Source organism: Lissotriton helveticus, chromosome 11, assembly GCF_964261635.1.
Source record: "Lissotriton helveticus chromosome 11, aLisHel1.1, whole genome shotgun sequence".
Taxonomy (NCBI): Eukaryota; Metazoa; Chordata; class Amphibia; order Caudata; family Salamandridae; genus Lissotriton; species Lissotriton helveticus.
In genome coordinates, this window is record NC_136072.1 from 351,523,837 (window position 1) to 351,551,566 (window position 27,730).

Sequence of the window (27,730 nt, forward strand, 5' to 3'; positions counted from 1 at the left end):
TGAATCCTGATCCGTTGATTCTTGCAGGATCAGAGTCATCCAAACAGGAGTGAAGGTTTCCATCGTCGCCTTTTGTCGCAGGAAGAAAGAGGACGAGCGTAGACAGATGAAGGCTCATAAGAGATAGCCTATATTCTTATTGGAAAATTGTTATTTTCTTCTTTTACCTAAGTGGTACGGGAAATTAAGTATTTGTTTTACATATTCAAAATGCCTGCTGATTGAATAAAATGAAGAAAGTGTGGCATAATCCTCGCCTCCGTGTCTTTAATAGAATTGACATTTTCTGTGATGAATGCCAAGACATTTTTCATTCTGAAGTTTTTTAAAGTGCACCCACATTTAACTTCTGAAATCTTACTTTCCTGAAGTCTAAACAAGGGACAAGGGGGTTTCTTTATGGTGGTGTGATCCATGGATAGAGGGCTCAATAGAGGAGAGACATCTGGAAGTGCTTTCACCTGGCAGGTCTTGTTGCCAAGCAACCAGAGTGTCCAGACGCTGTTTATATAATACTGCCTTCAAGCTGATCCCTGGCTCACACAACAGGTTCTCGCTCTCAGTCTCTCAAGAGCACAACTGATGGAGCAAAGCTTAACAGAGTCTTTAAGAATATGAGCTATTCCCATTAATGCACTGATCAATTCAAAGGAATGAGAGGGACAAAAGTCTGTATGGAACAAACTACTGCACTTTCTCCAGTAACTTTCTAAGAAACAATTTCTTTATCCCATGAACCTCTAAAGACTAGATACGCACTGCCTATGCGGTTATATACTAGCTCCTGGTCAACACCGCCCTCGACCAAGCAATGCCCGGCATGCACCTGTGCTGAGGAAAGCGACCTACATGTGGTCTTGTTTTGTCCAACTTACAAGGCCGCTAGGAAATATTGGCTTTTACCACTCATCAGAAACTTTGGTTGTAGGGAATACCTCCCGATGTATAGAATTTTAAAAACTGATGTCTCTGGACTAACGGTGTTTGCATTAGCCAAATTCCTTACAAATGTCTGGCATACTCGCACCCGTATTTTAAAGTCGCAGTTGACTACTTAATTATAAGAACATGAATATTAATGTATGGCCTTTTATTGCACATTTCCGATGGTTTTATATTGTACAATATGTGTTTTACTGTATATCTTTGATGGTCAAACTGGCCGAAATAAAGATTGAAATGATGATGATATACATCAGATTTAAAACATGGCACCTTGTTTTACAACTTTCTGATCAAATAGACTTGAATAAACTAAAGGCAGAAGGTGTTTGGAGCATTTCCCACTGGAAGGAAAACAAAGTAACTGCCCAGCTCCCTGCTAGGCGCAACCGATTTGTGAAGTCTGTTAGAATTCGTGAAGTGCAATGGTCATGTTTTTCACAGCTCTGCATAGTTAAGTATTAAGAAACAATTTTCTGGTTTTATTTTTCATTCAGATTATATTGGAGTGGTGTCTGAAGGCAAAGGAGCCATGTATTTTTAAATTGCCTGTTTCGATATTTAAAAATATATATATAAAAAAGAGGGAATGTCACCTAACTGGCATCTTTCTAAAGGCATTGTTAACTTTGGTAAACATGTATTTGGTGAAATGTGTTCTGGACCTCGCATATGAGCAGCTATTCTATCTTTTATAAACTCGACGGGAATACCATGGTGAAGAACAAGATATAAGAGGCAATAACAACCAACGCTATTTTTGAGACAAGGCACATTTCTTCTCTAAAGCATCATCAGTAACAGAGACAATTAAAAAGATCACACCTCTGCATGCAGTGGCTGAAAATGGCCCGATGCTTGGTGTAAGTTACTTTCTCTGTCAGTCAGTGTATTGGAGCAATACATAATAACACTAGCACTGGCATAATTTTTAGATGCTCAAAATGATATCGTCCATGTTGATATGATGTAAGTGGACCTGGCAAATAAAATTAGGCTAACAATGCCATGCGAAAAGGATGTTCTACTAGCTCTTATACAGAAAATAGCATCCTGGCGGGTTTATACATACACATCTGCTGGCAAAGGGTTTTAAATATACCAAACACTCTTTATGGCTTTCAAATAAATGAGTCCATGTTGAGTGGATTTGATCTTCAGTGCTTTAACTAAGAGTGTTAACTTTGAGAAAAACTGAACGATCCCATCCACAAGAACAACGTTTTGTGTTTTGAAGATGAACAAAACAGTACATGCTTAAATCCCATGTTTAACCCTGATTTTCCCTTTCACTTGTCCAAACTGTACTGGTTAATTTTACTGAAATGTTGAAGCAAACGTAAATTCAAATATCTGAACAATAAAAATATATGACGAACGCCTCTGCTCCAATTGATTTTTTATTATTCTTCTATAAATTCTGAGGGGCAAATGCTTGCAGTCCATGCAACTCCAGCGTCTAATCTAAATCGACTTCAGGAAAATGTCAGGGGGTACACCGATACAGAGCTACTCTGATCCGCCACCAATACCAGCTTTGAACCCTTTATCTCTGCACCAGTGATCCAGTTAACCTTCTCCCCATGCTCCACACACAGCTTTGGAGACATGTGGAAATGTTCTTCCGCGCTGGCACCTTCCGTTCTGGCTTTATCTTCCTTTTTGGACAAGGGACTCCTCCGGGTCTTCCTACTGTGGCCATACCTCAATGCATTTGAATGATCTTTTGCTATTGCACAACTCATGTCCCAAAGCAGTACTTTTCCATCATTTCCTCCAGAGAGCAGGCACCATGGGGCAGGCAAGAAGTTTAAGAACTGGACTTGTGATACCCCTTTGCTATGACCTCTAAACCCAACCTCTAGCTCAAACTTTGGGCCAGTTACTCTGAATACGCGGATTCTCCCATCCTCAGAACCGCATGCAAAGATGTTGCCACAGTTTGCCACACTGAGCGAATGTGCCAAGGGAGGATTAAAGAGCTTTCCACCATCAAGTTGCTGTCCCACCTCTTCTTCCTCCTCCTCTTCAGTGAGGTGTTGTAGATTCAGCAAAAATTGAGGACGAGTTTTATTCAGGTTCCACAGCATAACCTTGAAGTAGAAGATAAAGTAGCATTTAAATATGTTTCTACAATAACAAAGCAACATTAGACTTGTCATGGATTCCTATGCAACTGACAAAATAGATTCACTAGAAATTGGACCTGCATATGCATTGTACAAATCAGAGGAGTGCAAATGACAGGCAGTGCTACTATTCTCGGACTAGACGTGCACAAGCAGGGCCAGATAAAGGTTGGGTTGCACAGTCAAGTTACTCAGCGCCCAAACACCATGCCCAGATTTGACATTCACTGATGACTCATTTAACAACAGATGGCAATTAAAAGGGGACCCTGAATTTCCTGGATAGCAAACTTCGATGTTCCCCTCATCCAAGCAACACTGTAACAGAAGGAACATTACTATAAACCATAACCGCACCCTACACACCTCCCTTATCACTCACCATCCATCTCCTACCTGCTTTTGATAAACGTGTCCTCCAGCTTGCAGCAGTTGGACAAGAACAAGAGCTATTCTTCAAGTCTGATGCTGTGAACTTAGTCAATTTAGTGCAATTCTACACCTGGCCGTCTCTAGAGTCATCTCTACAAAACGGTTATTGCCATTGGGAGGTTTATCATTGCCTAGGTTTTAAGCGGCATTCACACTAGAATCCCTAGGGACATCTACATTTGATTAAGTCATTAGCCTTAAGGAGATAACAGTGAATCTTGGAACATGAACACACAAGGGGGTTGGTGTGGGCTTCTTCCATCTCATATTTATCACGTACCCATGATGTGTCTGGTTATATCAATTTTAATTTATTTGGTATTTAACATGTCTGGTCTACAAATTTATGGGGAAGACTGACAGACATAAGCTTACACAGATATAACAAGTTAAGGTTGCCGAAGTGCCCTCTTCTGATGAATTCTTGCTACTCCCCGCTTTGGCAACAATGTATGTTGCTTCCCAGTACACATACAACACAATACGGCCGCTACAAAGCATAATGATAGCAACCTCAAGTAGAGAGAATGCTTTAGGTTTAGACCATGTCAATATTGATTCTGTATTTTACAAACACACCCACTGCATTGAGATCTCGCCAGTTTTTAAGTTCTTGAAGTAATTTGAATCAATTTTAACTGAAAATACTCACAATGCTTGGATATCTAGCATCATGAATACGTTTGTAACCCTTCTCCGGGGGGGACGGGGGACGACGACACTTCTGGGAAAGCCACACCATGCAATGGGATTAAAGGGGTATACTCTGACCAAACCAGACTGCTCAGCCAATGACCTCCAGGAAGACCTAGCCATATTCCACATACTGATATCTAGTTTCACCATCTTGTGTCTACTAATACCAGGTCCAGAGCTACAAGCAAATGTATGGAATTTACCATAATAAAATGCTGGGAAGGCTACTTACTGAAAACAGATAACAGCAACCTAATTTGTGAGACAAAATGTCTCAAGTTCTGGTGCCCTCAGTCCTTTCTATTCAAAGGAGAACAAGAACACAATGAATGAAGGCTGATAGCCAGAAACCGGTCCTTGGATGCTTGATTCCGGTCTGGGAAAGACATGGCTTGGTAGTTCGGACTGGACTGTTCCCATGAGGCACAGGGTCAGAGCTGATTTGCATATAGCCAGTGTCTAACCCAGGGTGGTGTGGAGTGCAAAAAAACGATGGATTTAGGCCCAGATCCTTGTACTGGGGTGAATGTATGACATTGTTCTACATTCTGTCCATAAACTGTGTTTTTTGCAATTTTCACCCCGAGTGGGCTGGGGATGCTCAGACGTGAGTCCCAGGCTCTCCACACCACTGGAGTCAAGCTATCCAGGCTGAATGAAGGCTGATAGCCAGAAACCGGTCCTTGGATGCTTGATTCCGGTCTGGGAAAGACATGGCTTGGTAGTTTGGACTGGACTGTTCCCATGAGGCACAGGGTCAGAGCTGATTTGCATATAGCCAGTGTCTAACCCAGGGTGGTGTGGAGTGCAAAAAAACGATGGATTCAGGCCCAGATCCTTGTACTGGGGTGAATGTATGACATTGTTCTACATTCTGTCCATCAACTGTGTTTTTTGCAATTTTCACCCCGAGTGGGCTGGGGATGCTCAGACGTGAGTCCCAGGCTCTCCACACCACTGGAGTCAAGCTATCCAGGCTGAATGAAGGCTGATAGCCAGAAACCGGTCCTTGGATGCTTGATTCCGGTCTGGGAAAGACATGGCTTGGTAGTTCGGACTGGACTGTTCCCATGAGGCACAGGGTCAGAGCTGATTTGCATATAGCCAGTGTCTAACCCAGGGTGGTGTGGAGTGCAAAAAAACGATGGATTTAGGCCCAGATCCTTGTACTGGGGTGAATGTATGACATTGTTCTACATTCTGTCCATCAACTGTGTTTTTTGCAATTTTCACCCCGAGTGGGCTGGGGATGCTCAGACGTGAGTCCCAGGCTCTCCACACCACTGGAGTCAAGCTATCCAGGCTGAATGAAGGCTGATAGCCAGAAACCGGTCCTTGGATGCTTGATTCCGGTCTGGGAAAGACATGGCTTGGTAGTTCGGACTGGACTGTTCCCATGAGGCACAGGGTCAGAGCTGATTTGCATATAGCCAGTGTCTAACCCAGGGTGGTGTGGAGTGCAAAAAAATGATGGATTTAGGCCCAGATCCTTGTACTGGGGTGAATGTATGACATTGTTCTACATTCTGTCCATCAACTGTGTTTTTTGCAAGAACACAATGAAGCCAACGTCTCCTATTTCAACGTGTGTTGCCCACCATTCCAGACTAGCCAAGTGCTTGACTACCTAACTCTGAAGAACTTTGTAGGAAGCTGCAATAAAATATTGAGGTTTAAAAATCTAGGATTACCATCTTTAGAAGACACAGTCTATTATATAAAGAACGATTTGGTATCATTTTTCAAATAGTGTTTTTAGGGCCAGATGTAAGACCGTTTTTTTGCGGTTGCAGAGGGGCTTTTTTTTTTCTTTTCTTTTTTTAGTTCAAAATGTTGTAAGATTTTAAATAATCATCATAATAAACTACCTTTGTACCTTTGTACCCTTTTGCAACCACAAAAAACGGTAGCACAATGTGGCAACCCTATTTTGAGAGTCAGGTTCAAACGTCTTTATTTCGATAAAATTCATCATGAAAGACATCATAAAACATCCTTCTTCTATATACTATGACTAATCATCCAGATGATACATACATAAAAACACAATGGTTAAAATACATAAAACAGGATTAAATTAGCAAGTTAGACGTTCCAGAAATACAATACAGTTAAAACATCAAATTATTAATTAGCTAGCAGGTATCAGTTGGGTGCCTAGCTCTGATAACCCAAGTCCAACCCAAATATTTTGCAACAGCTGTGGCCACCGGGATTGATGTTATAGTCCTCAGCCTCCACAGAGCTTCCTGGCCCACCTGTGTTCTCAGGTTCTTACAAATTGGTTTTAACCATTTTCTCCACGGGGCTAGATATGCAGGGCAAGCAAAAAAGACATGACCAATAGACTCTATCTGGTCACAACACCACGGACAGGTGGCCAAAGACTGTCCTCCCCATTTATGTGTAAAGGATCTTAAAGGTAATGCCCCAACTCTAAATTGGTGATACAGTTTCCTGTCTAGGCTCTTGCAGCTAGATTCATCATTCAAAAATCGGCTCGCAAAAGGCCAGATTCTCAGAATCTGGCCCTTTGCGAGCGCAATTTTTGCATTTGGGATTCATCATCCTAAATGCAAAAATCGCTATTTGCGAAATCGCATATTTGCGAGGAATTGTATTTAAGGAATCTCTATTTGAGATTCCTTAAATGCAATTCATTAACCAATTTTAAATTGCGAATTCACAATTTTTGGTCGCTATTTACCACTAAGTCTGACTTTGTGGTAAATAGCGAAAAAATGGAAAAAAGCACTTTAGTGCATTTTTCTCAGTTGCATGTTAAACACACACATGTCCTTTGGACATGTGTGTGCGCAACACCTGTGTAAATTTTCATTTCAGGGGTGCTACAGGGTGTCCTTTGGACACCCCTGGCACCCTTGAAATCGCATCCTTATTTGCGATTAGCAAATTGCTAATCGCTAATAAGGAATAACTCCCCATTAATTCCTATGGGCCTTTAGCAATTTGCTAATCGCAAATAAGGAAGATGTAGGAATCGCAATATTTTTTGCAATTCCTACATGAATTCCGTTTTGCAAGTCCTTAATAGCGATTCCTTATAAATCGCTATTAAAGACTCGCAAAACGGGTGTTTGATGAATCTAGCTGTTGGTGATGACATCCCAATAATTTTCAAACAAGGGGTCAAGCTTATGATTTAGAAACCTACCAGTCAAGGAAGCTGAGTCCGACTGTGCAATAAGCTGATTTCTTAGAGCCGCCCAATAATGATCCTTAAATGCCCTTTTAGGAGGGAAAACATTTCTTCCGGGGTCCAACCACAACTCACTTAAGCCCATAATCTCCAGTATGGATTTAACACATTTGAACCACGGTAGGTTTCCGGAACCCACTATAGAGCTCACATCTTGGATTTCCTTTGCAAAGGAAGCAAGTTCCGGGGTTGTCCAGATATCCACAGCAACATGATTAGTAGGGGTTTGTAGTTCTAAGCCGCTACCCCATTTGACAATCTGCCAAAACTTAATCTGGTTAGTAGACAGACTTGCCTCGTATAGGTCCTGCCAGTGGCGATCGTCCCATTCTCTCTTTGCCTCGATCAAGAATTTCCTCCACAGTGCAACGATCCTAAAACGTGCTGCATCTTCAATTGATTAGCAGCCTAAATCCAATAACAAAGGTATCTTTGGGGTAGATTGGGGCCAACCAGCCAAACAAAGTAAACATTTATTTTGCACTCTAACTAGGGGAGAAAGATCCGAGTAACCCCAAAGGTCCGCACCGTACAATATTGCCGAACTTATTTTTGCATTGTATATTTTAAGTGCAGGACCAATTCTTTTTGTTAATGAGGTTCTCTGTTCCTTAATAAGACATCCAGTCAAATGGGCGAACTTCAGGGAGAGGACATCAATCTGGGCTTTCCATCTAGCTCTGTTTTCAAGAACAACCCCCAGATGGGTCATCGTTTCCACCTGCTCTAACCCTATACCATTCATGCTGACATAGCCCGCCTGTGGCCTATTTTTAGTCAGCACCATAAATTTGGTTTTGCTCACATTGATCTGGAGATCATTAATCTTGCAAAATACCTCAAATTTATTCAGTGATGTTTGTAGACGCTTTTGGGTTTTGGACAGGATAAGGGTATCATCAGCAAAAATAAGGAGTGGGAACTTTGTACCACCCAGCACCGGAGCATCCGTTGGGGTGTCCGCAAACAACTGCACGACTCTGTTAATAAATAATAAAAACAGGGTCGGTGCCAGAACACACCCTTGACGGACACCACGGGTGACCGGAAATCTCTGAGTAACCTGCCCCTGCCTTCCCCATCTGACTTGCGCAAAATTCGCCCCATGCAGTCTTATAACCAAATTCAGGAGATCACTTGGCATGCCCATATTGCCCAAGGCCTCCCATAGCTTAGCTCGGGGGACAAGATCGAATGCAGACTTTAAGACTACAAACGCAGCACAGATCGTTCCTCCACCCAGGGACACCACCTTCCAATAGATGAGAATAAATCTGAGCACCTGGTCGATTGTCCTGACACAGGTTCTAAAACCGGCCTGCATGGGGGATAAGATGTTCTCAGTATCCATCCAAGCCTGGATTTTAGCCAGGACCATCCTCGATATAATTTTTCAGATAGCGTTGATCAGACTAATAGGACAGGAATTCCTCGGGTTTGATCGGTCCCCCTTTTTGAATATAGGAAGAATTTCCGCCCCCTGCCAAGTGTCCGGAATCGGAGCCCCCTTCACTATTGCATTCGCAAGAATGGTTATGTACGGCACCCATATCCCGGGAGCATGTTTAAATAAGTCTGCCGGGATACAGTCCATACCTGGGGCTTTACCGCCTTTAGTTAGACCCAGCGCAATCTCAACGTTCTTGGGCTCAAAAACAACGGGGTGGCCCCGCAACCTTGGCAATGAGGCAATTGTTACCGGGCCTCCGATGGCCACTGTTTCAGGACCCCTAAATTGCGACTCAAAATGTTCTACCCATATATCCACAGCAACATGATTAGTAGGGGTTTGTAGTTCTAAGCCGCTACCCCATTTGACAATCTGCCAAAACTTAATCTGGTTAGTAGACAGACTTACCTCGTATAGGTCCTGCCAGTGGCGATCGTCCCATTCTCTCTTTGCCTCGATCAACGACTTTTTATACTCTACGCTTGCCTTCCTGATATCTATGCTAACACGGCTTTTTAATGCTATAATCAAGACTCTATGTGCCTGGCGGCACTGTTTAGTATACCATTGATTTAACGGCCAAAGTATTTACGGGTTTGACATTTTTTGAAAAAAGGGCTTTCAAAGAACTAAAAAGCTGATCATGTAATATAGTTAATTGCACCAGGTTGTCCATGGAGTCAACCAATGCTTGCATAGCATGCAGAGTATTTAAAACTATATGGGATAACTTATCCAAAACTGCGGGGTCTTCCACTATCCTGCTCCACCTCACCCTTCTCTCATCATTTGTTAAAAAGGCCTCTGCTGTAACACACTCGATATCTTAAGAGTGAACTGGATTACTTTCAAGCTTCAACGTGAGGACCAGAGGGTTATGGTCACTCCCCAGGCAGGCATGAACAGACATGTCCACCAACGATGACCAGCACTCAACCTTTAGGAGAATGTAATCAATTTGACTCGATCTACTGCTATTGTCGAATGTGACTCTACCAATTTTATCGGAGTGCGAACGGCCATTTACAGCTCTCAACCCCCATTCGAGACAAAAACCCAGCCAGTTTAGTGCAGCTTCGGTCCCTTTCTTAATTGGTGTTAATTCGAGGGGAGAAACATTCCAGAGCTTATCTTCTTCTATAGCAAAATCCTCCCCGCCACCCACATAAGGCTTAAAAGTACAATTAAGATCCCCGGCCACAATAACGAACTTGTCCCTCCCTATGACACTAAGTAGAGAGTCTAGCTCTTTTAAAATAATCACCGGGCTCCGCCCCCCAGGTAACCCACGGACGTAAACATTAACAATAAATATGTCTCGATGGTTGGGTCTGGTGAGCTTTATCCCAACAATATCAGGGTTGTACACAATCACCTCTGTGGGCCTGTATTTGACTGTCTGCCTAACCCAAATAGTAAGGCCTCCTGACGCCCTTCCTTTTCTCGCCCTAATGGCAGGTTTATAAAAGTTCAAATATCCTAAGAGATGTAAAGGTTTTATTGTCCAGGTCTCCTGGAATAAGAGGATGTCTTATAAGTCCACCAAATCGGCCCATTCGCCAATTTCTAACCTACTATTCAACCCTGCAATATTCCATGAAACTATTTTGAGAGAGGCGTCCTGGCTAGCCAACTGGGATGAGACTACATTTAAGTCTAATGTACTATCTGCCTCCATCAAGGATTCACTACCTGGCAACTCTATATTACTACCACCTGCAGTTACAGACTGTCCCTGCAAACCAATCACTGGTTGTAAACTACCCGGTTGTTTAGACAAAACGTTATCACCAGATACATTGGGGAGTCAATCCACACCCTCTAAATCTGTGAGAGGATCAAACCTATTAGACACAGGGAAACGGTGCACCACCCGGTAAGACGGATTTGCACCGAGGGATCCTCTCTTGCGGAAAATAGGATGGGGAATGTAACTGTCATGCCCGAGTTCCCTTACGAGCTGTAGCTCTAATTGCATGGGCACTATAAAAGACGCTTTACACCAACAGAACGCCGCTTTGCGTTCTTGCGTCTAGCCTGTACTTCCGAGGGTTCTGTCCCTGTTAGTTTTGCCTGACTTCCGGTTTCCCGTGGATGTTTGTTTCCTGTTTGGGTTCCTGCCTCCTCCGAGAGGGTGTTTCGTTCGGCTGGTATTCTGGGGCCGTTCTGTTTAGTTTACGCTTTCATACTGACATCCTTCACCTTGGTGTCAGCGTAATCTGTGTCGTTCTAGGGACGACCTCTCTAACACGGTCAGTTTTGTTCCGTGTTTATTTGCTCTTCCATATCCCCATTTCCAGTGCTTCGCCCGGCGGCCGGGTCTTTCCCCGCCATCCGGCCGGGCACAGCCAGTCCATTCTCCCCTTCTCCTGGTGCTTCACCCGGCGGCCGGGTCCTTCCCCGCCATCCGGTCGGGCACTGCCAGTCCAGTCTTCCCTTTTCCTGGTGCTCCGCCCGGCGGCCGGGTCTTTCCCCGCCATACGGCCGGGCACCGCTTGGTGTTCCTGCATTTTGGTTCACTGACCGGAGCTGTCTCCCGTTGTGTGAATTCCCCTTACTATCCTTTCCTTTGGCATTGGTATACTTCATTTGGGGCACTTGCGTGGACCAGAGTGTGGTGTGTTTTCGAGGCTCAGCTTCACAGAATCACGGTAACAGCGCTTTGCGCTGCCTTTTCTTACATTATGTTGGGGGGTTACAAGAGTGGATGAAAAATTGTGACTATTATATGGCAGATATCCTTGTACATACTTCAAGATAGAGACTCGCACACACTTATCCAGCCTTGAAGAAGAATGGGATGTTCTTTCAGTTTCCATCAGACAATAGCAGAGTGAGATTTACATATAATTTATTTTCACATGCTAGCATATAGTGGGATAGAGTTTTTATTGTCCTTTGTCTTGTTGTGTACAGAAAAACGAACACCTTCTTCTACCCACCAGCAATGTCCCAAGGTCCAGACTTTTAACTGTGGTATGTGATGTTCGTATGTACATATATACAGGGTGTCGTCTTCAAGTATAGATTGTAATATATGCCTTCCCTTACAGCCTGCCTTATCACCAAGTGTCCACTCCGAAGTCCACTGCCAAGACCTGTTGTTTTCCCCAACCTTTCCTTGTTTTGTTTCCCTGTTTTTTCCTGCCGAGACATTCGATACTCTAGAGTCTGATAAGAGTCGAAATGCCGTAGGGGAAGGCTGAGGATAATTCTCCGGATTCCTGACGCTCCTGCGGAACCAGCCTGGAAATCATTACAGTAACGGCCATTATTTGTACCTGGATAGAAATAGTCAAGGCCCAAAGATTGGTTGTCACCTTCTCTACCAAACCTAGGCTCTCTTCGGATGTGATCTACCACCCAGGGATTCCTAAAGTTCACTACGATACAATCCCCCACTAAATCTTTAGGGTTTTTGCCCACCCAGTTCACCCTTCTAACTCCCAAGATCTCAGTATTCGAAGAGGGGGGAAGAGTTCTATTCCTATTTAACCAGAAGATCACCTTATTTTTCAACTCCCAGTACGACTCCAATTTTCCTTCCCCTAATGCTCGTACACCCACCAGTACAATCGAATTTGGTGCAGACTCAGGGGGGAGATTTATACTGGGAAGATATACTTTGCGGACTTCCTTTTCCTGCTGGGATTGCTACCAGCTAATGTTGCACTAGGTGCAGGCTGCGGCCTAGGCACCGACTCCATTACCCTCCCACCAGACCTGGAGGAACCTATTGATTGGTTCTTCGGGCACGGTTGTACCGGCATACTGTTAGACTTTTTGCCTGAAGCCTGGACGGCCGCCCATACAATATTACCAGAACCCGGACTTTTAGAGGTAATATCCGGGGTCTTAGAACTAGCCATACTTTTTGCCAGTTCTGCCAATATAAGTGAGTTGCCTGTGACCTGTTTCTCAATCTGGTCTAGTTTGAAATTAATCATCCTAGTTCTCTCTAGAAGTGGCAGCATCAGAGATTTCACCAGGATTTCGATTTTACCCAGGAATCCACCTTCATCAATAAGACAATTGGGGGAGTGAATAGCTACTGTTGGAACCCTAGGTGAGCTAGGGGGCTGGACAACAACTGGTGGGGCCGAAATAATATTCTTCTTTTGTATTTTAGCTTGACGTCCCATCAGAGGGCCACCCCCTTGTTTCTTTTTGTTAGGTTTGTTCTTAGCTGGCGTCCCCTGGTTCAAGTTTTGGGGGGATAAAGTAGATGCCCTTGGAGAATTATATACTCCTTTGTTACCACTACTAGAGATCAGACTTGAAGGGGACAAATTTACGATAGAGCAATCTACATCTTCGACAACATCCACCAACCTGATATCGTCACCTATGAGACTGGTGGGTACCGGGGAGACCACCGACCCAATACGACCTAAGGACGATCGCTTCCCCGTTATTAGATCTAGAGACATGCGCTTCTCAACGAAGGCAATCTCCTTTTCAAGAATAGTGGAAGCTCTCTTAAAAAATTGATCCAGGGTACCTGTAGCCACCCCACCTGAGGAGGAAAGTGTTACATATCTATCCTTTCCAGACCGTAAAGACATAATAACTTCTACTTAAATGCTTTACAACCAATATTAAAATAGTACGTGATTGATACAAAACTTAACTAGAAAGGAAAGTAGCAACAATTCGTGGTCGGGCTGCCAGTGAAAGAGGGGGGGCCCGGCCCGGCCTTGGACGGCCCGCACTTTGCCCGGGCTTAGCCCGGCGCCCGCCCGCGCGCGTCCCGCGGTTGCGGAGGAGGGCGTGACTAAATAGGGAGGCTGGGCGGGAAGAGAGTCCAGGTGCGGCCGGTCACTCGTCGCTAAGGCGCCTGGTCCTCGCAGTCCCGCAGTCCGATGATGCCCCCAAAATCAGCGTCCTTCCAAAGGTGCAGGTAGAAAAATGGCAGGGAGAAGTCTCTGGCTATGAGCAGGCCCCGCAGGGCGGGGGCCGCTATAAGGTGCAGGGAGGCGGGGCAGGAAGAGGGTCCAGGTGCGGCTGGTCACTCGCCGCTAAGGAGCCTGGTCCTCGCAGTCCCACAGTCTGATGATGCCTCCAAAATCAGCATCCTTCCAAAGGTGCAGGTAGGATAACTGCAGGGAAAAGTCTCTGGCTATGAGCGGCCCCCGCAGAGCGGGGGCCGCGAGCTGCTATAAGGTGCAGGGAGGCGGGCGGGAAGAGGGTCCAAGTGCGGCCGGTCACTCGCCAAAGGTGCAGGTAGGATAATGGCAGGGAGAAGTCTCTGGCTATGAGAGTCACTAATGTAATAGCAGGAACAGGGGTGGGAGCACACCGCTTCACCTCCTAGCAAGGTTCGCCCCTGGCATTGTGGTAAATGCAGTTTCAGTTACTTGCTTGCTTGCTTCAAGAGTGTTCGAGAGTTTCGCCACAGTTGGCGCAGATAGTGCTGATCTCTAGACACGTGTTTCTGGTTCTTTAACCGTCAGCAGTAGAGTTTACAGTCTTTGACATTTGGGGTTTGCGGAGTAGGCTGCCAACATCTTTCGCACGCCAGGTACCTCTCACAGGCATGCGGGTGCTTCATCCACGAGCTCGTCAGCTCAATGACTCACGGGAGTACTATTAAACAGGAACAGGGGTGGGAGCACACCGCTTCACCTCTCAGCAAGGTTAGCCCCTTGCATTGTGGTAAATGCAGTTTCAGTTACTTGCTTGCTTCAAGAGTGTTTGAGAGTTTCGTCACAGTTGGCGCAGATACTGCTGATCTCTAGACGTGTGTTTCTGGTTCTTTAACCGTCATCAGTAGAGATGACAGTCTTTGAAATTTGGGGTTAGGCGAACCTGCTGGGAGGTGAAGCAGTGTGATCCCACATTTGTTTCCTGTTTAAAAGGCTCCTTCGAGCCATTTGAGCTGACGAGCTCGTGGAGAGGCACCTGCACGCCTGGAGAGTTACTGAGTACCGAGAATATTTTGGCAGCCGGCTTAGCAACCCCTTACATTCAAATGGCCTAATCTCTACTGATGACGGATAACAATCCATATAACACGTGTTTAGAGATGGCTAGCACCAATCTGCACCTACCTGGTGAAACACTCGAGAGACTTTGCAAGTACATACACTTGGCAAACTGCATTGACCATGATCATGATGCCTAGGGGCGAACCAACTGGGAGGTGAAGCAGTGTGATCCCACATTTGTTTCCTGTTTAAAAGGCTCCCTCGAGCCATTTGAGCTGACAAGCTCGTGGAGAGGCACCTGCGCGCCTGGAGAGTTACTGAGAACCGAGAATATTTTGGCAGCCGGCTCAGCAACCCCTTACATTCAAATTGCCTAATCTCTACTGATGACGGATAACAATCCATATAACACGTGTTTAGAGATGGCCAGCACCAATCTGCACCTACCTGCTGAAACACTCGAGAGACTTTGCAAGTACATACACTTGGCAAACTGCATTGACCATGATGCCTAGGGGCGAACCAACTGGGAGGTGAAGCAGTGTGATCCCACATTTGTTTCCTGTTTAAAAGGCTCCCTCGAGCCATTTGAGCTGACGAGTTCGTGGAGAGGCACCTGCGTGCCTGGAGAGTTACTGAGAACCGAGAATATTTTGGCAGCCTGCTCAGCAACCCCTTACTTTCAAATTGCCTAATCTCTACTGATGACGGATAACAATCCAGCAACACGTGTTTAGAGATGGCCAGCACCAATCTGCACCTACCTGGTGAAACACTAGAGAGACTTTGCAAGTACACACACTTGACAAACTGCATTTACCATGATGCCTAGGGACGAACCTGCTGGGAGGTAAAGCAGTGTGATCCCACATTAGTTTCCTGTTTAAAAGGCTCCCTCGAGCCATTTGAGCTGACAAGCTCGTGGAGAGCCACCTGCGTGCCTGGAAAGTTACTGAGAACCGAGAATATTTTGGCAGCCGGCTCAGCAACCCCTTACATTCAAATTGCCTAATCTCTACTGATGACGGATAACAATCCATATAACACGTGTTTAGAGATGGCCAGCACCAATCTGCACCTACCTGGTGAAACACTCGAGAGACTTTGCAAGTACATACACTTGGCAAACTGCATTGACCATGATGCCTAGGGGCAAACCAACTGGGAGGTGAAGCAGTGTGATCCCACATTTGTTTCCTGTTTAAAAGGCTCCCTCGAGCCATTTGAGCCGACGAGCTCGTGGGGAGGCACCTGCGTGCCTGGAGAGTTACTGAGAACCGAGAATATTTTGGCAGCCTGCTCAGCAACACCTTACATTCAAATGGCCTAATCTCTACTGATGACGGATAACAATCCAGAAACACGTGTTTAGAGATGGCCAGCACCAATCTGCACCTACCTGGTGAAATACTAGAGAGACTTTGCAAGTACACACACTTGGCAAACTGCATTAACCATGATGCCTAGGGACGAACCTGCTGGGAGGTGAAGCAGTGTGATCCCACATTTGTTTCCTGTTTAAAAGGCTCCCTCGAGCCATTTGAGCGGACGAGCTCGTGGAGAGGCACCTGCGTGCCTGGAGAGTTACTGAGAACCGAGAATATTTTGTCAGCCTTCTCAGCAACACCTTACATTCAAATGGCCTAATCTCTACTGATGACGGATAACAATCCAGCAACACGTGTTTAGAGATGGCCAGCACCAATCTGCACCTACCTGGTGAAACACTAGAGAGACTTTGCAAGTACACACACTTGGCAAACTGCATTAACCATGATGCCTAGGGACGAACCTGCTGGGAGGTGAAGCAGTGTGATCCCACATTTGTTTCCTGTTTAAAAGGCTCCCTCGAGCCATTTGAACTGACAAGCTCGTGGAGAGGCACCTGCGCGCCTGGAGAGTTACTGAGAACCGAGAATATTTTGGCAGCTGGCTCAGCAACCCCTTACATTCAAATTGCCTAATCTCTACTGATGACGGATAACAATCCATATAACACTTGTTTAGAGATGGCCAGCACCAATCTGCACCTACCTGGTGAAATACTCGAGAGACTTTGCAAGTACATACACTTGGCAAACTGCATTGGCCATGATGCCTAGGGGCGAACCAACTGGGAGGTGAAGCAGTGTGATCCCACATTTGTTTCCTGTCTAGAAGGCTCCCTCAAGCCATTTGAGCTGACGAGCTCGTGGAGAGGCACCTGCGTGCCTGGAGAGTTACTGAGAACCGAGAATATTTTGGCAGCCTGCTCAGCAACACCTTACATTCAAATGGCCTATCTCTACTGATGACGGATAACAATCCAGAAACACGTGTTTAGAGATGGCCAGGACCAATCCTCACCTACCTGGTGAAACACTCGAGAGACTTTGCAAGTACACACACTTGGCACACTGCAATGACCATGATGCCTAGGGGCGAACCTGCTTGGAGGTGAAGCAGTTTGATCCCGCATTTGTTTCCTGTTTAAAAGGCTCCCTCGAGCCATTTGAGCTGACGAGCTCGTGGAGAGGCACCTGCGCGCCTGGAGAGTTACTGAGAACCGAGAAAATGTTGGCAGCCTGCTCAGCAACCCCTTACATTCAAATTGCCTAATCTCTACCGATGACGGATAACAATCCAGAAGGAAAATGCTACTTACCAGTATGCATCTGTTCTTGGCATGTAGAGCTGCAGAGTTGTACACTGTGCATAGATTGCCACCTAGTGTTGGGCCTGGATGTTTGCAGTTTGTTGTTGTCCTGAAAAGTTCTTTGGAAGTCACGAGTTAGGTGACTCCTCGTTTGGACAACATTGCGCATGGGCATCGGCTCCATCCCAGATTGTTTTTTGCCATTAGGGAAATGAAGGAGCTTTGCAAGTACAGGAAGGATGCCCATGTAATTTGTATCTAATTAAGATAATACTGGAACAGACAAGGGTAGCCGGGGAGGCGGGTGGGCGTGTAGAACTCTGCAGCTCTACATGCCAAGAACAGATGCATACTGGTAAGTAGCATTTTCCGTTCGAGGCATATGAGCTACAGATTGTACACTGTGCATAGATTATATAGCAGTACCCACTCTTAGCGGCGACCACCCCTATCTGTTGCAGTAGTTTGGAATAATGTTTTGAGAACAGCCTGGCCCACATTAGCTTGTTGTTTTGTTTGCACATCTACACAATAGTGTTTTGTGAATGTGTGCGGTGTAGACCATGTAGCTGCTCTGCAAATGTCATCTAGGGGAATGTTCCCTAAAAATGCCATTGAAGCCCCTATCTTTCTGGTAGAGTGGGCTTTAGGAGGAACAGATAGCATACGTTTAGCTTTGTGGTAGCAAATCTGTATGCATTTGACAATCCATCTAGCTATCCCAGATTTTGAAATGGGATTACCCTTGTGTGGTGGTGAGAAAGACACAAAAAGTTGTTTTGTCTTACGAAAGGGTTGTGTCCTTTCTATGTAGTATAGGAACACTCTTTTGACATCTAATGTGTGAAGAGCTCTTCCTGCTACTGACTGTGGTTGCAAGAAGAAAACGGGCAGTTCCACAGATTGATTGAGATGGAATGGAGAAATTACTTTAGGAAGGAATTTCGGATTAGTACGCAGAGCAACCTTATTTTGATGCATTTGCAAAAAGGGTTCTTGAATGGTTAGTGCTTGTAGTTCACTAACTCTGCGCAGAGAAGTAATAGCTACTAGGAACGCAACTTTCCATGTTAAAAATTGTAATTCACATCTGTGTAGGGGTTCGAAAGGAGGCCCCATTAGCCGTGTGAGAACAACGTTTAAATTTGATAGAGGTGAAGGTGGTACTCTGGGAGGAATTATTCTTTTAAGGCCTTCCATAAAGGCTTTAATGGCAGGCACTCTGAAAGGAGATAGATGTTGTCTGTTTTGCAGATATGCTGCTATTGCAGCAAGATGTAGTCTAATAGACGTATAGGCTAAGTTACATCTTTGAAGATGCAGTAAGTAACCTATGATGTGTTGAATAGTCACATCTAAGGGATTAATATTGTTGTTTTGACAATATATTACAAATCGTTTCCACTTGGCTGCATAACATGCCCTAGTGGTAGGACGTCTAGCTTCTTTAATGACATTCATGCAGTCTGGAGGAAGGTTTAGATCGCAAGGTTGAGCTGAGCTGGGTCCGCGTGTCTGATCTCTCCATGGTTCTGTGTTAAGAGGTATGGAGACAGGTGCAATTTTTGGTGTGGTACTACAGACAGTTGTAGCAGTGTGGTGTACCACGGTTGTCTGGCCCACGTTGGAGCAACTAGGATGAGGGTCAGAGAATGCTGCTGTAGTTTGTGTACTACTAGTGGCATGAGTGGTAGAGGTTTAAAAGCGTACACAAATCTGTTTGACAAATTCATCCATATCGCATTGCCTTTGGACAGTGGGTGTGGATATCTGGCGGCGAAGCTTGGGCATTTTGCGTTTTCGTGGGTGGCAAATAGGTCTATCTGAGGTTGTCCCCACATATGAAAGAATGGCTGAAGAACTTGCATATGAAGTTCCCACTCGTGGGTTTGTTGTGTTTGACGACTTAACAGATCCGCTATGGTATTTTGTACTCTTGGGACATGTTGGGCTAGAAGGAATATGTTCCGAGGTATATCCCACCTCCATATATCCTGTGTTAGTTGAGATGGTTGCAGGGAGTGCATGCCTCCTTGCTTCTGTATGTAATACATTGCTGTCATGTTGTCTGTGCGGACTAACACAGCTTTGTTTGCTACTTGCTTCTGGAAAGCTTTTAGTGCTAGGAATACTGCTAGTAACTCCAGATGATTGATATGAAGTAATTTTTGTTCCGGTGTCCACCTCCCTTGCATGGTGTGTTGCAGCAGGTGGGCTCCCCAGCCGGAGAGCAATGCGTCCGCAGTTAAGATTATCTGGGGAACTGGCTCTAGGAACGGTTTTCCTTTGGAAAGGTTTTTGGTGTTCAACCACTGCAGAGAGCGATGAGTTCGACCGTCTACCAACACTAGGTCTGTTAAGTGACCTTGAGCCTGGTTCCATTGACGTGATAAGCACTCTTGTAGCGGACGCATTTGAAGTCTTGCATGGGGTACTACGAAGATGCAAGAGGCCATCATCCCTATGCGTTGCATGAACACTCGTGCTGGGAGGGAGTGTTGTAGCTGAAACTTTATTAGGAGAGTTTGCATGCTGGCTAGCCTTGCTGGAGTGGGATAAGCTAGCACTGCTGAGGTGTTTATTGTGGCACCAAGGTACTGTTGTACTTTGGATGGCTGTAGATGAGACTTGGTGTGGTTTATTGTGAACCCCAAGTTGTGGAGCAGCTGGATGGTGGCATAAGTGTGTTTTACGCATTGATTGTGTGAGCTGGCTTTTATGAGCCAGTCGTCGAGGTACGGGAAGACATGGATGTGCTGTCTTCGTAGATGCGCTGCCACCAATGCCAAGCACTTGGTGAACACCCTTGTCGCTGTTGTGACTCCGAATGGGAGTACTTTGAACTGGTAGCGCTGCCCGTCTATTACAAATCTGGATACTTCCTGTGAGCTTTGTGAATTGGAATGTGGAAGTATGCGTCCTTGAGGTCTTGAGTAGCCAGGAAGTCATCTTGTGACAAGAGAGGAAGGACTTGCTGGAGTGTGACCATGTGAAAATGGTCTGACTGTATGTATATCTTTAGCGGTCTGAGGTCTAAAATAGGCCTCAGAGAGCCGTCCTTCTTTGGAATTAGAAAGTATAGAGAGTAAACCCCCATTGTTTTGTTGGTGAAGAGGAACTAGTTCTATTGCACTTTTTTCTAGCAGAGATACTACTTCTTGCTTTAACAGTGACAGATGTTCCTGTGACATTGGACGCTGTCTAGGTGGTATGTTTGGGGGGGTAGATTTAGTTCTAGACAGTAACCTGACTGAATAATTTGTTGCTCCCACCTGTCTGATGTGATGTTGATCCAGGCAGGCAGGAATTGTTGGAGTCTTCCCCCCACAGGAGTGGAATGTTGGGGGGGAAGGGGAGGAAAATCATTGGGTAGGGGTAGAGGCAGAGCGAGAGGTGTTGTTTTTGCCTCTCCCTTTGTTGTTGTTACCCCTGTAACCCCTCTCTGGTAGCCCTTAGTGAATGTGGATTGGCTAGGGGTTTTGTAGGAAGAGGAGGGACTTTCTGAGGAGTAGTCTCTTGTGTTGCCTCTGTATGATGAGCAAGGAAAAGAACGTCTGGGAGCTTGCTGCTGCAAGGCTTCCATAGATTTCGCTGTGTCTGTCTTTTTTCATTTTTTCTAAAGACACGTCAACATTTGGGCCAAATAAATGTGTCTCATCAAATGGCTGATTAAGGATGGAGTTTTGTACCTCAGGTTTAAAACCTGAAATAAGTAGCCAGGCATGTCTACGTAGTAAGGTGCTGGTATTGATTGCCCTTGAGGCAGTATCTACTGCGTCCAGGGCACAATTAATGGAGGTATTAGTAATATTTTTACCTTCTTGTATAAGTTTGTTAGCTCTGTTTTTATATTTGTCTGGTAGATGCTGCATTATGGACTCTAGTTCATCATAATGTGCCCTGTCATATCTTGCCAGCAATGCTTGGGTGTTGGCAATGCGCCAGATGTTAGCTGCTTGTGCCACAGTTATTTTGCCAGAGGCGTCAAGGAGCTTAGATTTTTTGTCTGGTGGTGAGGCTTCACCTGTTGTTTGGGAATTAGCACGTTTTTAATATAAACTGGGTCTGCAGGGGCAGCTTTATATTTTTCTCAATGCGAGGATTCAGGACCCTAGCTCTGATGGGGTCTTTAAAAACCTGTGTTGCGTGCTTGATGACGCCCTTAAGCATTGGTAAAATGGCAGTAGACCTTTGTGTGTTGTCAAAAGTGTCTAAGAGGAAGTCTTCCTCCACTGCATCGGTGTGTAAGTCAACTCCATGATATTGTGCAGCCCTTTGGAATAGTAGGTTTAAACCTATGGTGTCCTCTGGTGGGGAAGGTTTGGAAGGGTATACATCATCTTGTGGGACGTAAGGCACATCAGGGGTGTTGTAATCATCCCATGGATTAGGTGACTGAGGTGGACTATTAGTCTGTGCTGGGTAATGTGCACCCCCACCTTCATATTCAGAATCTGTGTGTACATCATCGTCTGGATTAGGAGATGGTGTAGGTGAATGATGTGGTGGAGGTGGTGTAGAAGGAGGAACAGTATGGGGAGGTGGCGGAGAAGGGACCCTTAATGGAGAGGTTGCAATGTCTCTCTTCTTTGCAGGGGGAGGAGGTGCTGGTGTCTCAAGTGGTCTCTTCTTGGAGCTGAGAGTCAATTGTCCAGTTTTAGGATCCTTTACAAGAGTTTTTTGCTGTGGATCCGGTGTAAAAAGTTCCTGCGAGCAGGGCAGATCCTTCGGCGTCGAAATTTTCAGCTCCGTAGGCTTTTTAGGCACTGAGTCGGTAGCTGGCTTAGGAGCGTGCCTCTTCAAAGTGTCTTTTACAGGAACCTATTTTTTCGACTCAGAGAGCTTTTTCGGCTCTGATGCGTGTGAATCTGGAGCTTTGGTTGATTTTTTTACTCGGCTTCGAGTGCGGTTTCGGCATCGATGCACCGCTGCCAGTCTTCGGCGCCGTGTGCTTTGGTGTCGAAGCAACGGTCGGCGTGGAAGAGGAAGATGGCTTTTTCTTTGGTGTCGGTACTGGGTCGGCACCGGAAATAGGCTGGCACGAGCCCGAGCCGCCTGAAGGCTTAATGGGCTTCTTTGCCAGGCCCGAAGGCGGGGCGTTGGAAGCAGTCTCTCGGTGTGCACCCGAGCCCGAAGGTGAGGGTGTAACGGAAGCCTTTTTTGAAGGTGTCGAGGAAGGGGTGGAGTCGACGGTCTTTACTTACGACCAGTTGAGCTGGAATGACTTCTTTGACGTCGGAGTCTTCGGCATCTGAGGATCCGATACTCTCTTCGGCGTGCTGGTGTTCTGGCACGTCGACGCCCTCTTCGAAGATGTCGTCGGGGATCGAAGCTGATGAGCGAGCCATAGTTCTTCGAGCTCGTCGGTCCTGAATGGTCTTCTTGGAGCGGAATGAGGCACACGCCGAACAGTCTTTGGCCTCGTGCTCCGGTGAGAGGCAAAGGTTGCACACCTCATGTAGGTTGGTGTGGGGAAACTTCGAACCACATTGAGGACACTTCTTGAAAGGCGTCCTTTCCATGAGCCAGAAAGTGAGGCCTAGGTAGGCCCGAAGGCCTTCGTCGACGACCGGAATCGAAGAATTCGAAGTGGTAGAGAACCGCGTTGATGTGAAGCGCGGTCGAAACAATACCGTCGAAGAGGGTGAGGATTGCGCGCCGAAGGAAATTCGGTTCCAAACCGAAGCGCGGGAAACACATTCGAGCCCGATGGTGGAAAAAAACAATCTGGGGATGGAGCCGATGCCCATGCGCAATGTGGTCCAAAGGAGGAGTCACCTAACTCGTGACTTCCAAAGAACTTTTCAGGACAACAACAAACTGCAAACATCCGGGCCCAACACTAGGTGGCGATCTATGCACAGTGTACTATCTGCAGCTCATATGCCTCGAACACACGTGTTTAGAGATGGCCAGCACCAACCTGCACCTACCTTGTGAAACACTCGAGAGACTTGCAAGTACACACACTTGGCAAACTGCATTGACCATGATGCCTAGGGGCGAACCCTGCTGGGAGGTGAAGCAGTGTGATCCCACATTTGTTTCCTGTTTAAAAGGCTCCCTACAGCCATTTGAGCTGACGAGCTCGTGGAGAGGCACCTGCGCGCCTGGAGAGTTACTGAGAACCGAGAATATTTTGGCAGCCTGCTCAGCAACCCTTTACATTCAAATTGCCTAATCTCTACTGATGATGGATAACAATCCAGAAACACATGTTTAGAGATGGCCAGCACCAATCTGCACCTACTGGTGAAACACTCGAGAGACTTTGCAAGTACACACACTTGGCAAACTGCATTGACCATGATGCCTAGGGACGAACCTGCTGGGAGGTGAAGCAGTGTGATCCCACATTTGTTTCCACTAATGTAATAGCAACTTGCAAAATAGGGTTAGAAACTATCTTTTAGGAAAGGGCGCTCCAAGGTCGTCCCTTCCTAATAGCGACTCTGAACCCTATGTAAGAATGTTTTGCAACCGCATTTGCGGTCACAAAACATTTGCAGTTTACCACCCTCTTCAAGAGGGTGGTAAACCATTTGCAAACGGGAATGGGTCCTAAGAGGACCCCTTCCCCTTTGTGAATCGGTGCGCAAACATTTTGTGAGAGCATGCAGTTGTCCCAGGGACCACTACCTGCCCTTAACTAATGAAACAAAAACGCTTCATTTTTTAAATGCATCCCGTTTTCCTTTAAGGAAACCTGGCTGCACTTAAAAAAAACAAAAAAACAATTTAATTGACAAAGCAGTCCCAGACTTGGTGGTCTGCTGACCCCAGCACGTCACCATCCCTGGGAGTACCAGCCATTCCCAATGGGGTTGCAAATTGCAACAGCCACTTTAACATGCATGAGGCATGCAATTTGCGACCCCATTGGGAATCAAAAACAGTGTCTTTGACACTGTTGTACATTAATGTTCGCGACTCGCAATTTAATGCAATTTGCGAGTCGCAAACATCAAAGGTCGTACATCTGGCCCTTGTTCTATTAATTGCTGCACTATAGTTATTCTTGGCAAATATGTAAATGCTTTTGTCAATGGTGATAAACAGATATTTGGTTCTGTCCTAATTCTACTGAAAGGCCAACTGTGCTCATCTGTGCTCCCTGAATTAATAAAAATACTGGAGTACCTCCAAACGTCACTATGTCATGAAGCAGTTGTTTGGGGTTCTCTCGCAAGTTTGTATCATACGGTGATGTATTTTTGTTACACAAGTTCAGAGTACTAGCGGGCCATAAAAGGAAATACTTCAGAATATATTTTTTTCTTGCATCAGTGGCACCAATGGTTCTTGGGTCAATAGGAATAATAATGGGACTATGTGGGCATAAAAGACTGGTATAATGGGATAATGTAAATACATCAGACATCACCGCCCAGTGCGCCATTTTGAGCTGGTTAAATAATAATGATAATTAGCGGTCTAGAATCTGGGACATCTTCACATGACTGATTGTGTTTATAATGGGAGCCGGTGCACAGACACCGGTAAGCTGATACGATCCTTTCTGGAATGGGTCTACCAACAGAAAGCCTTTTTAGGAATGTTTGTGTTTTTTAATACACTTTTAATAATAGTGGATGCTGAAATACTGAAAAGCTGTCGAACTTTGATGATTTGCACTAAAGACTCGTGCTATGCCCATCATCATTCTTCACTAAACTGATCCGTTTTCTTGTGTATACGTTTTAGGGGGGCTGTATTTAGGAGCGCTTTAGCTCACACAGCATTTTTGCACAATTGCATTTGCCATTTGTTTTAGGTGGGAAGAGAGGGGCCTCTTTTGATCTATATCACTGCTTTGGCCTCCATTTTGAGCTGGTAGTGGTCAAGATTCTGGGCCATATTCACATGCCTAACTGCTTTATAAACCGGGCCAGTGCATGGATGCACATCCGGCGCGCTATTATAAAGAATTTCCACGCTCGACCCGTGCTCAGAGTCAGCCACGTTGCCTGTTTCTCCACCTCTGGACTCCTCTCACTGAGGCAGGGTCTAGCCTGACCAGGCAGGTCTAATGCAGAACAGAGTGATTCAGGCAGTGATCACCTCAGGGTTGGATTATGCCAACTCATTCTATTTGGGCCTGCCAGCTTTCCTCCTGAAGAGATTTCAGCTGGTTCAAAACGCTGCAGAACGACTTCTGCTGAAACTCTCTAGGAGGACTCATACTCCCCTTTCTGAAAGAACTTTATTGGCTGCCGATCAAGGACCGGGTGAGGTTTAAAGGTCTAGTCATCACCGTGTGGTAACAGCGCGCTCTATAAGTGTTATAAATAAATCACACATTGAGAGTTTAATCAATCTGGCTCTCAATACCTGTCAAAAAGAATTACCCATTACCATCCAGTCAGATTACTTCGTTCCTCTAGTTCTGTATTGTGGTGGTTCCCAAAACCAAAGGGAAAACAAGGGGGTGGTAGCACCTACTCCTACCTTGCAGCTTGGGACTGGAACGCCATACTGCAGCAGCTTAGGGCCACAGTGGATATTCAGACCTTTTAGCGCCATCTTAAAATCTGGATCTTTGGATTTGCATTCTTAACCTAGACCAGCCAGGATCTTATCCTGCTTTTATCACCGGGACACTCATTGAGTATCTGTTGTGGTTTATAGATCTCGGAGATAGATCTAACAGTCTTAGTTCTGATTTGGTAGTGAACAACAACTGGATCATGAAATGAAAATATTGTCCTACATTCACATCCTCTTCACTGCTTCCATCCAAATTACCTTTCTACAGAGTTGAATACATTTTCAGCACCTTATGTTGCAATCACAGTTTTGATCTTTGGGTATGGCTGATGAAGTGTCACAAGCATTTTCATTAGGTTACTGGCTTTTGAGTGCATAGATGCTAGAAGGTGTGTCGCTCTGTCTACATGTATGTGTGCATGTGTTTCTGTATCTGTGTGCTTTTGTATAAATGTACTACAAGAGGCATTCGAACAGCTTTGTCACGGCCGGTTTGGTTTTAGCATCCCAAGTTTTTACGCTAACTGGACTGGTTTTGGGTAATCTAAAATCGTTGTTGAAAAAAATGTTTTGGGCAGGGTGAGGTATTCTCACACATTTGATTATAAATTAAATGCTTAACAGTCTCTGAAAGTCAAACTTTAGTTCTCAGCAAATGCTTTAATCAGCACTGCATTGCCTCAATGATAAGCTTGATCTCAAACTGAGCTCTCCTACTTACAAGCATGAAACAAGTTTGATTTATTGCCAAAGGCTGAGAGCCACCACAGTCACTAAAAGTAGTCTGCAATATATACAAATAAGCACCATGTCAGCATATAGTTTGGAAAGCAGCTTTCAAAGTAACGATCTTTCTGGAAGGCACTTTATCTAACCGCAGATTCCTCACCTTGTGATCTTTTTATTTCTCAACTTTAGACACCCTTCAAGGGCCACCTAGACTAGGAGTTAGCTTCTATGTGGTAGGAGGTGGTGTGATTGGCCACCGACAAAACTCTGTCCTGTCTCTGGATATGACGACAGAGCCGCATATAGGTGCCACCCAATGTGCTAACGTTAGTTTGTTCATTGTGCCCAATCCCGCACATGCTAAGAGTGGTTGAGAAAGTGAAATGGGCTGGCATTGTGCAAATCTAACTTGGAACCTTATCAATCCACAAAGAACAGGAAGGAGGGAAAGCGGGAGGAATCTACATTAGACAGAGCATCTATGAGAAAGACCATTATAGATTGTTTAAGTAACTTATTCTTCTGAAGGACACTTCTAGCCACAGATTCCTCACCTGCTGAATCAATCCCAAAGCAATGCCTCGGCAAGCAGGTGAGTCAGAGGAGTTGACTTTACACCAGGACATACTGTGGGATTGAGTGTGAAAAATGACGCTGCCTGTAGACTTGAAAGTCAAGACAGTAATGCTTGGTGAAAGTATGGGCGAATGCACAGATGGCTGCCTGGCAGATGTCTACAAAAGAACACATTGCTTCAGGGCTATAGTCACAGCTTTCGCCATTGTGTAATGAGTCATAAGGATGTAAGAATGACACAGCTTTGGTGCAAAGGACTATCAATCGATCGTGATAAAGCCTGCTTCTGAATCACATTCTCTGACTTCACAAAAGCGAACCCACCAAGGAACTTATCATCCACCTGGTACTCCTCCGTCCTACAAAAATGTAGACAAAAAGGGCCTGCTTAGGAAATCACTGGAGTAGGCTTTAATCCTCCTTAGAAGGATGTGGCGGAGAGAAGAACACATGGAGAGGGATGGATGGCTCGACAGGAAAGGTGACACCACTTTCAGAAGACACAAT

The 27,730-nt window shown here is 45.4% G+C and overlaps 1 protein-coding gene across 4 annotated transcripts in view; it reads right to left on the bottom strand.

Moving 5' to 3' along the window:
* WDR53 (WD repeat domain 53) overlaps positions 1–27,730 on the bottom strand; it is a 1,236,996-nt gene that overhangs the window by 918,885 nt on the left and 290,381 nt on the right. For 3 of the 4 annotated variants that reach the window (XM_078665750.1, XM_078665751.1, XM_078665752.1), the window contains exon 4: positions 2,330–3,035. The exons of the other annotated variant lie outside the window; for it this stretch is intronic. In XM_078665750.1, coding sequence (XP_078521876.1) covers positions 2,418–3,035 — 618 coding nt within the window. In that variant the 3' untranslated portion in view covers positions 2,330–2,417. Of the gene's footprint in view, positions 1–2,329; positions 3,036–27,730 lie in introns of those variants that run through there. 4 annotated transcript variants of the gene reach the window in all.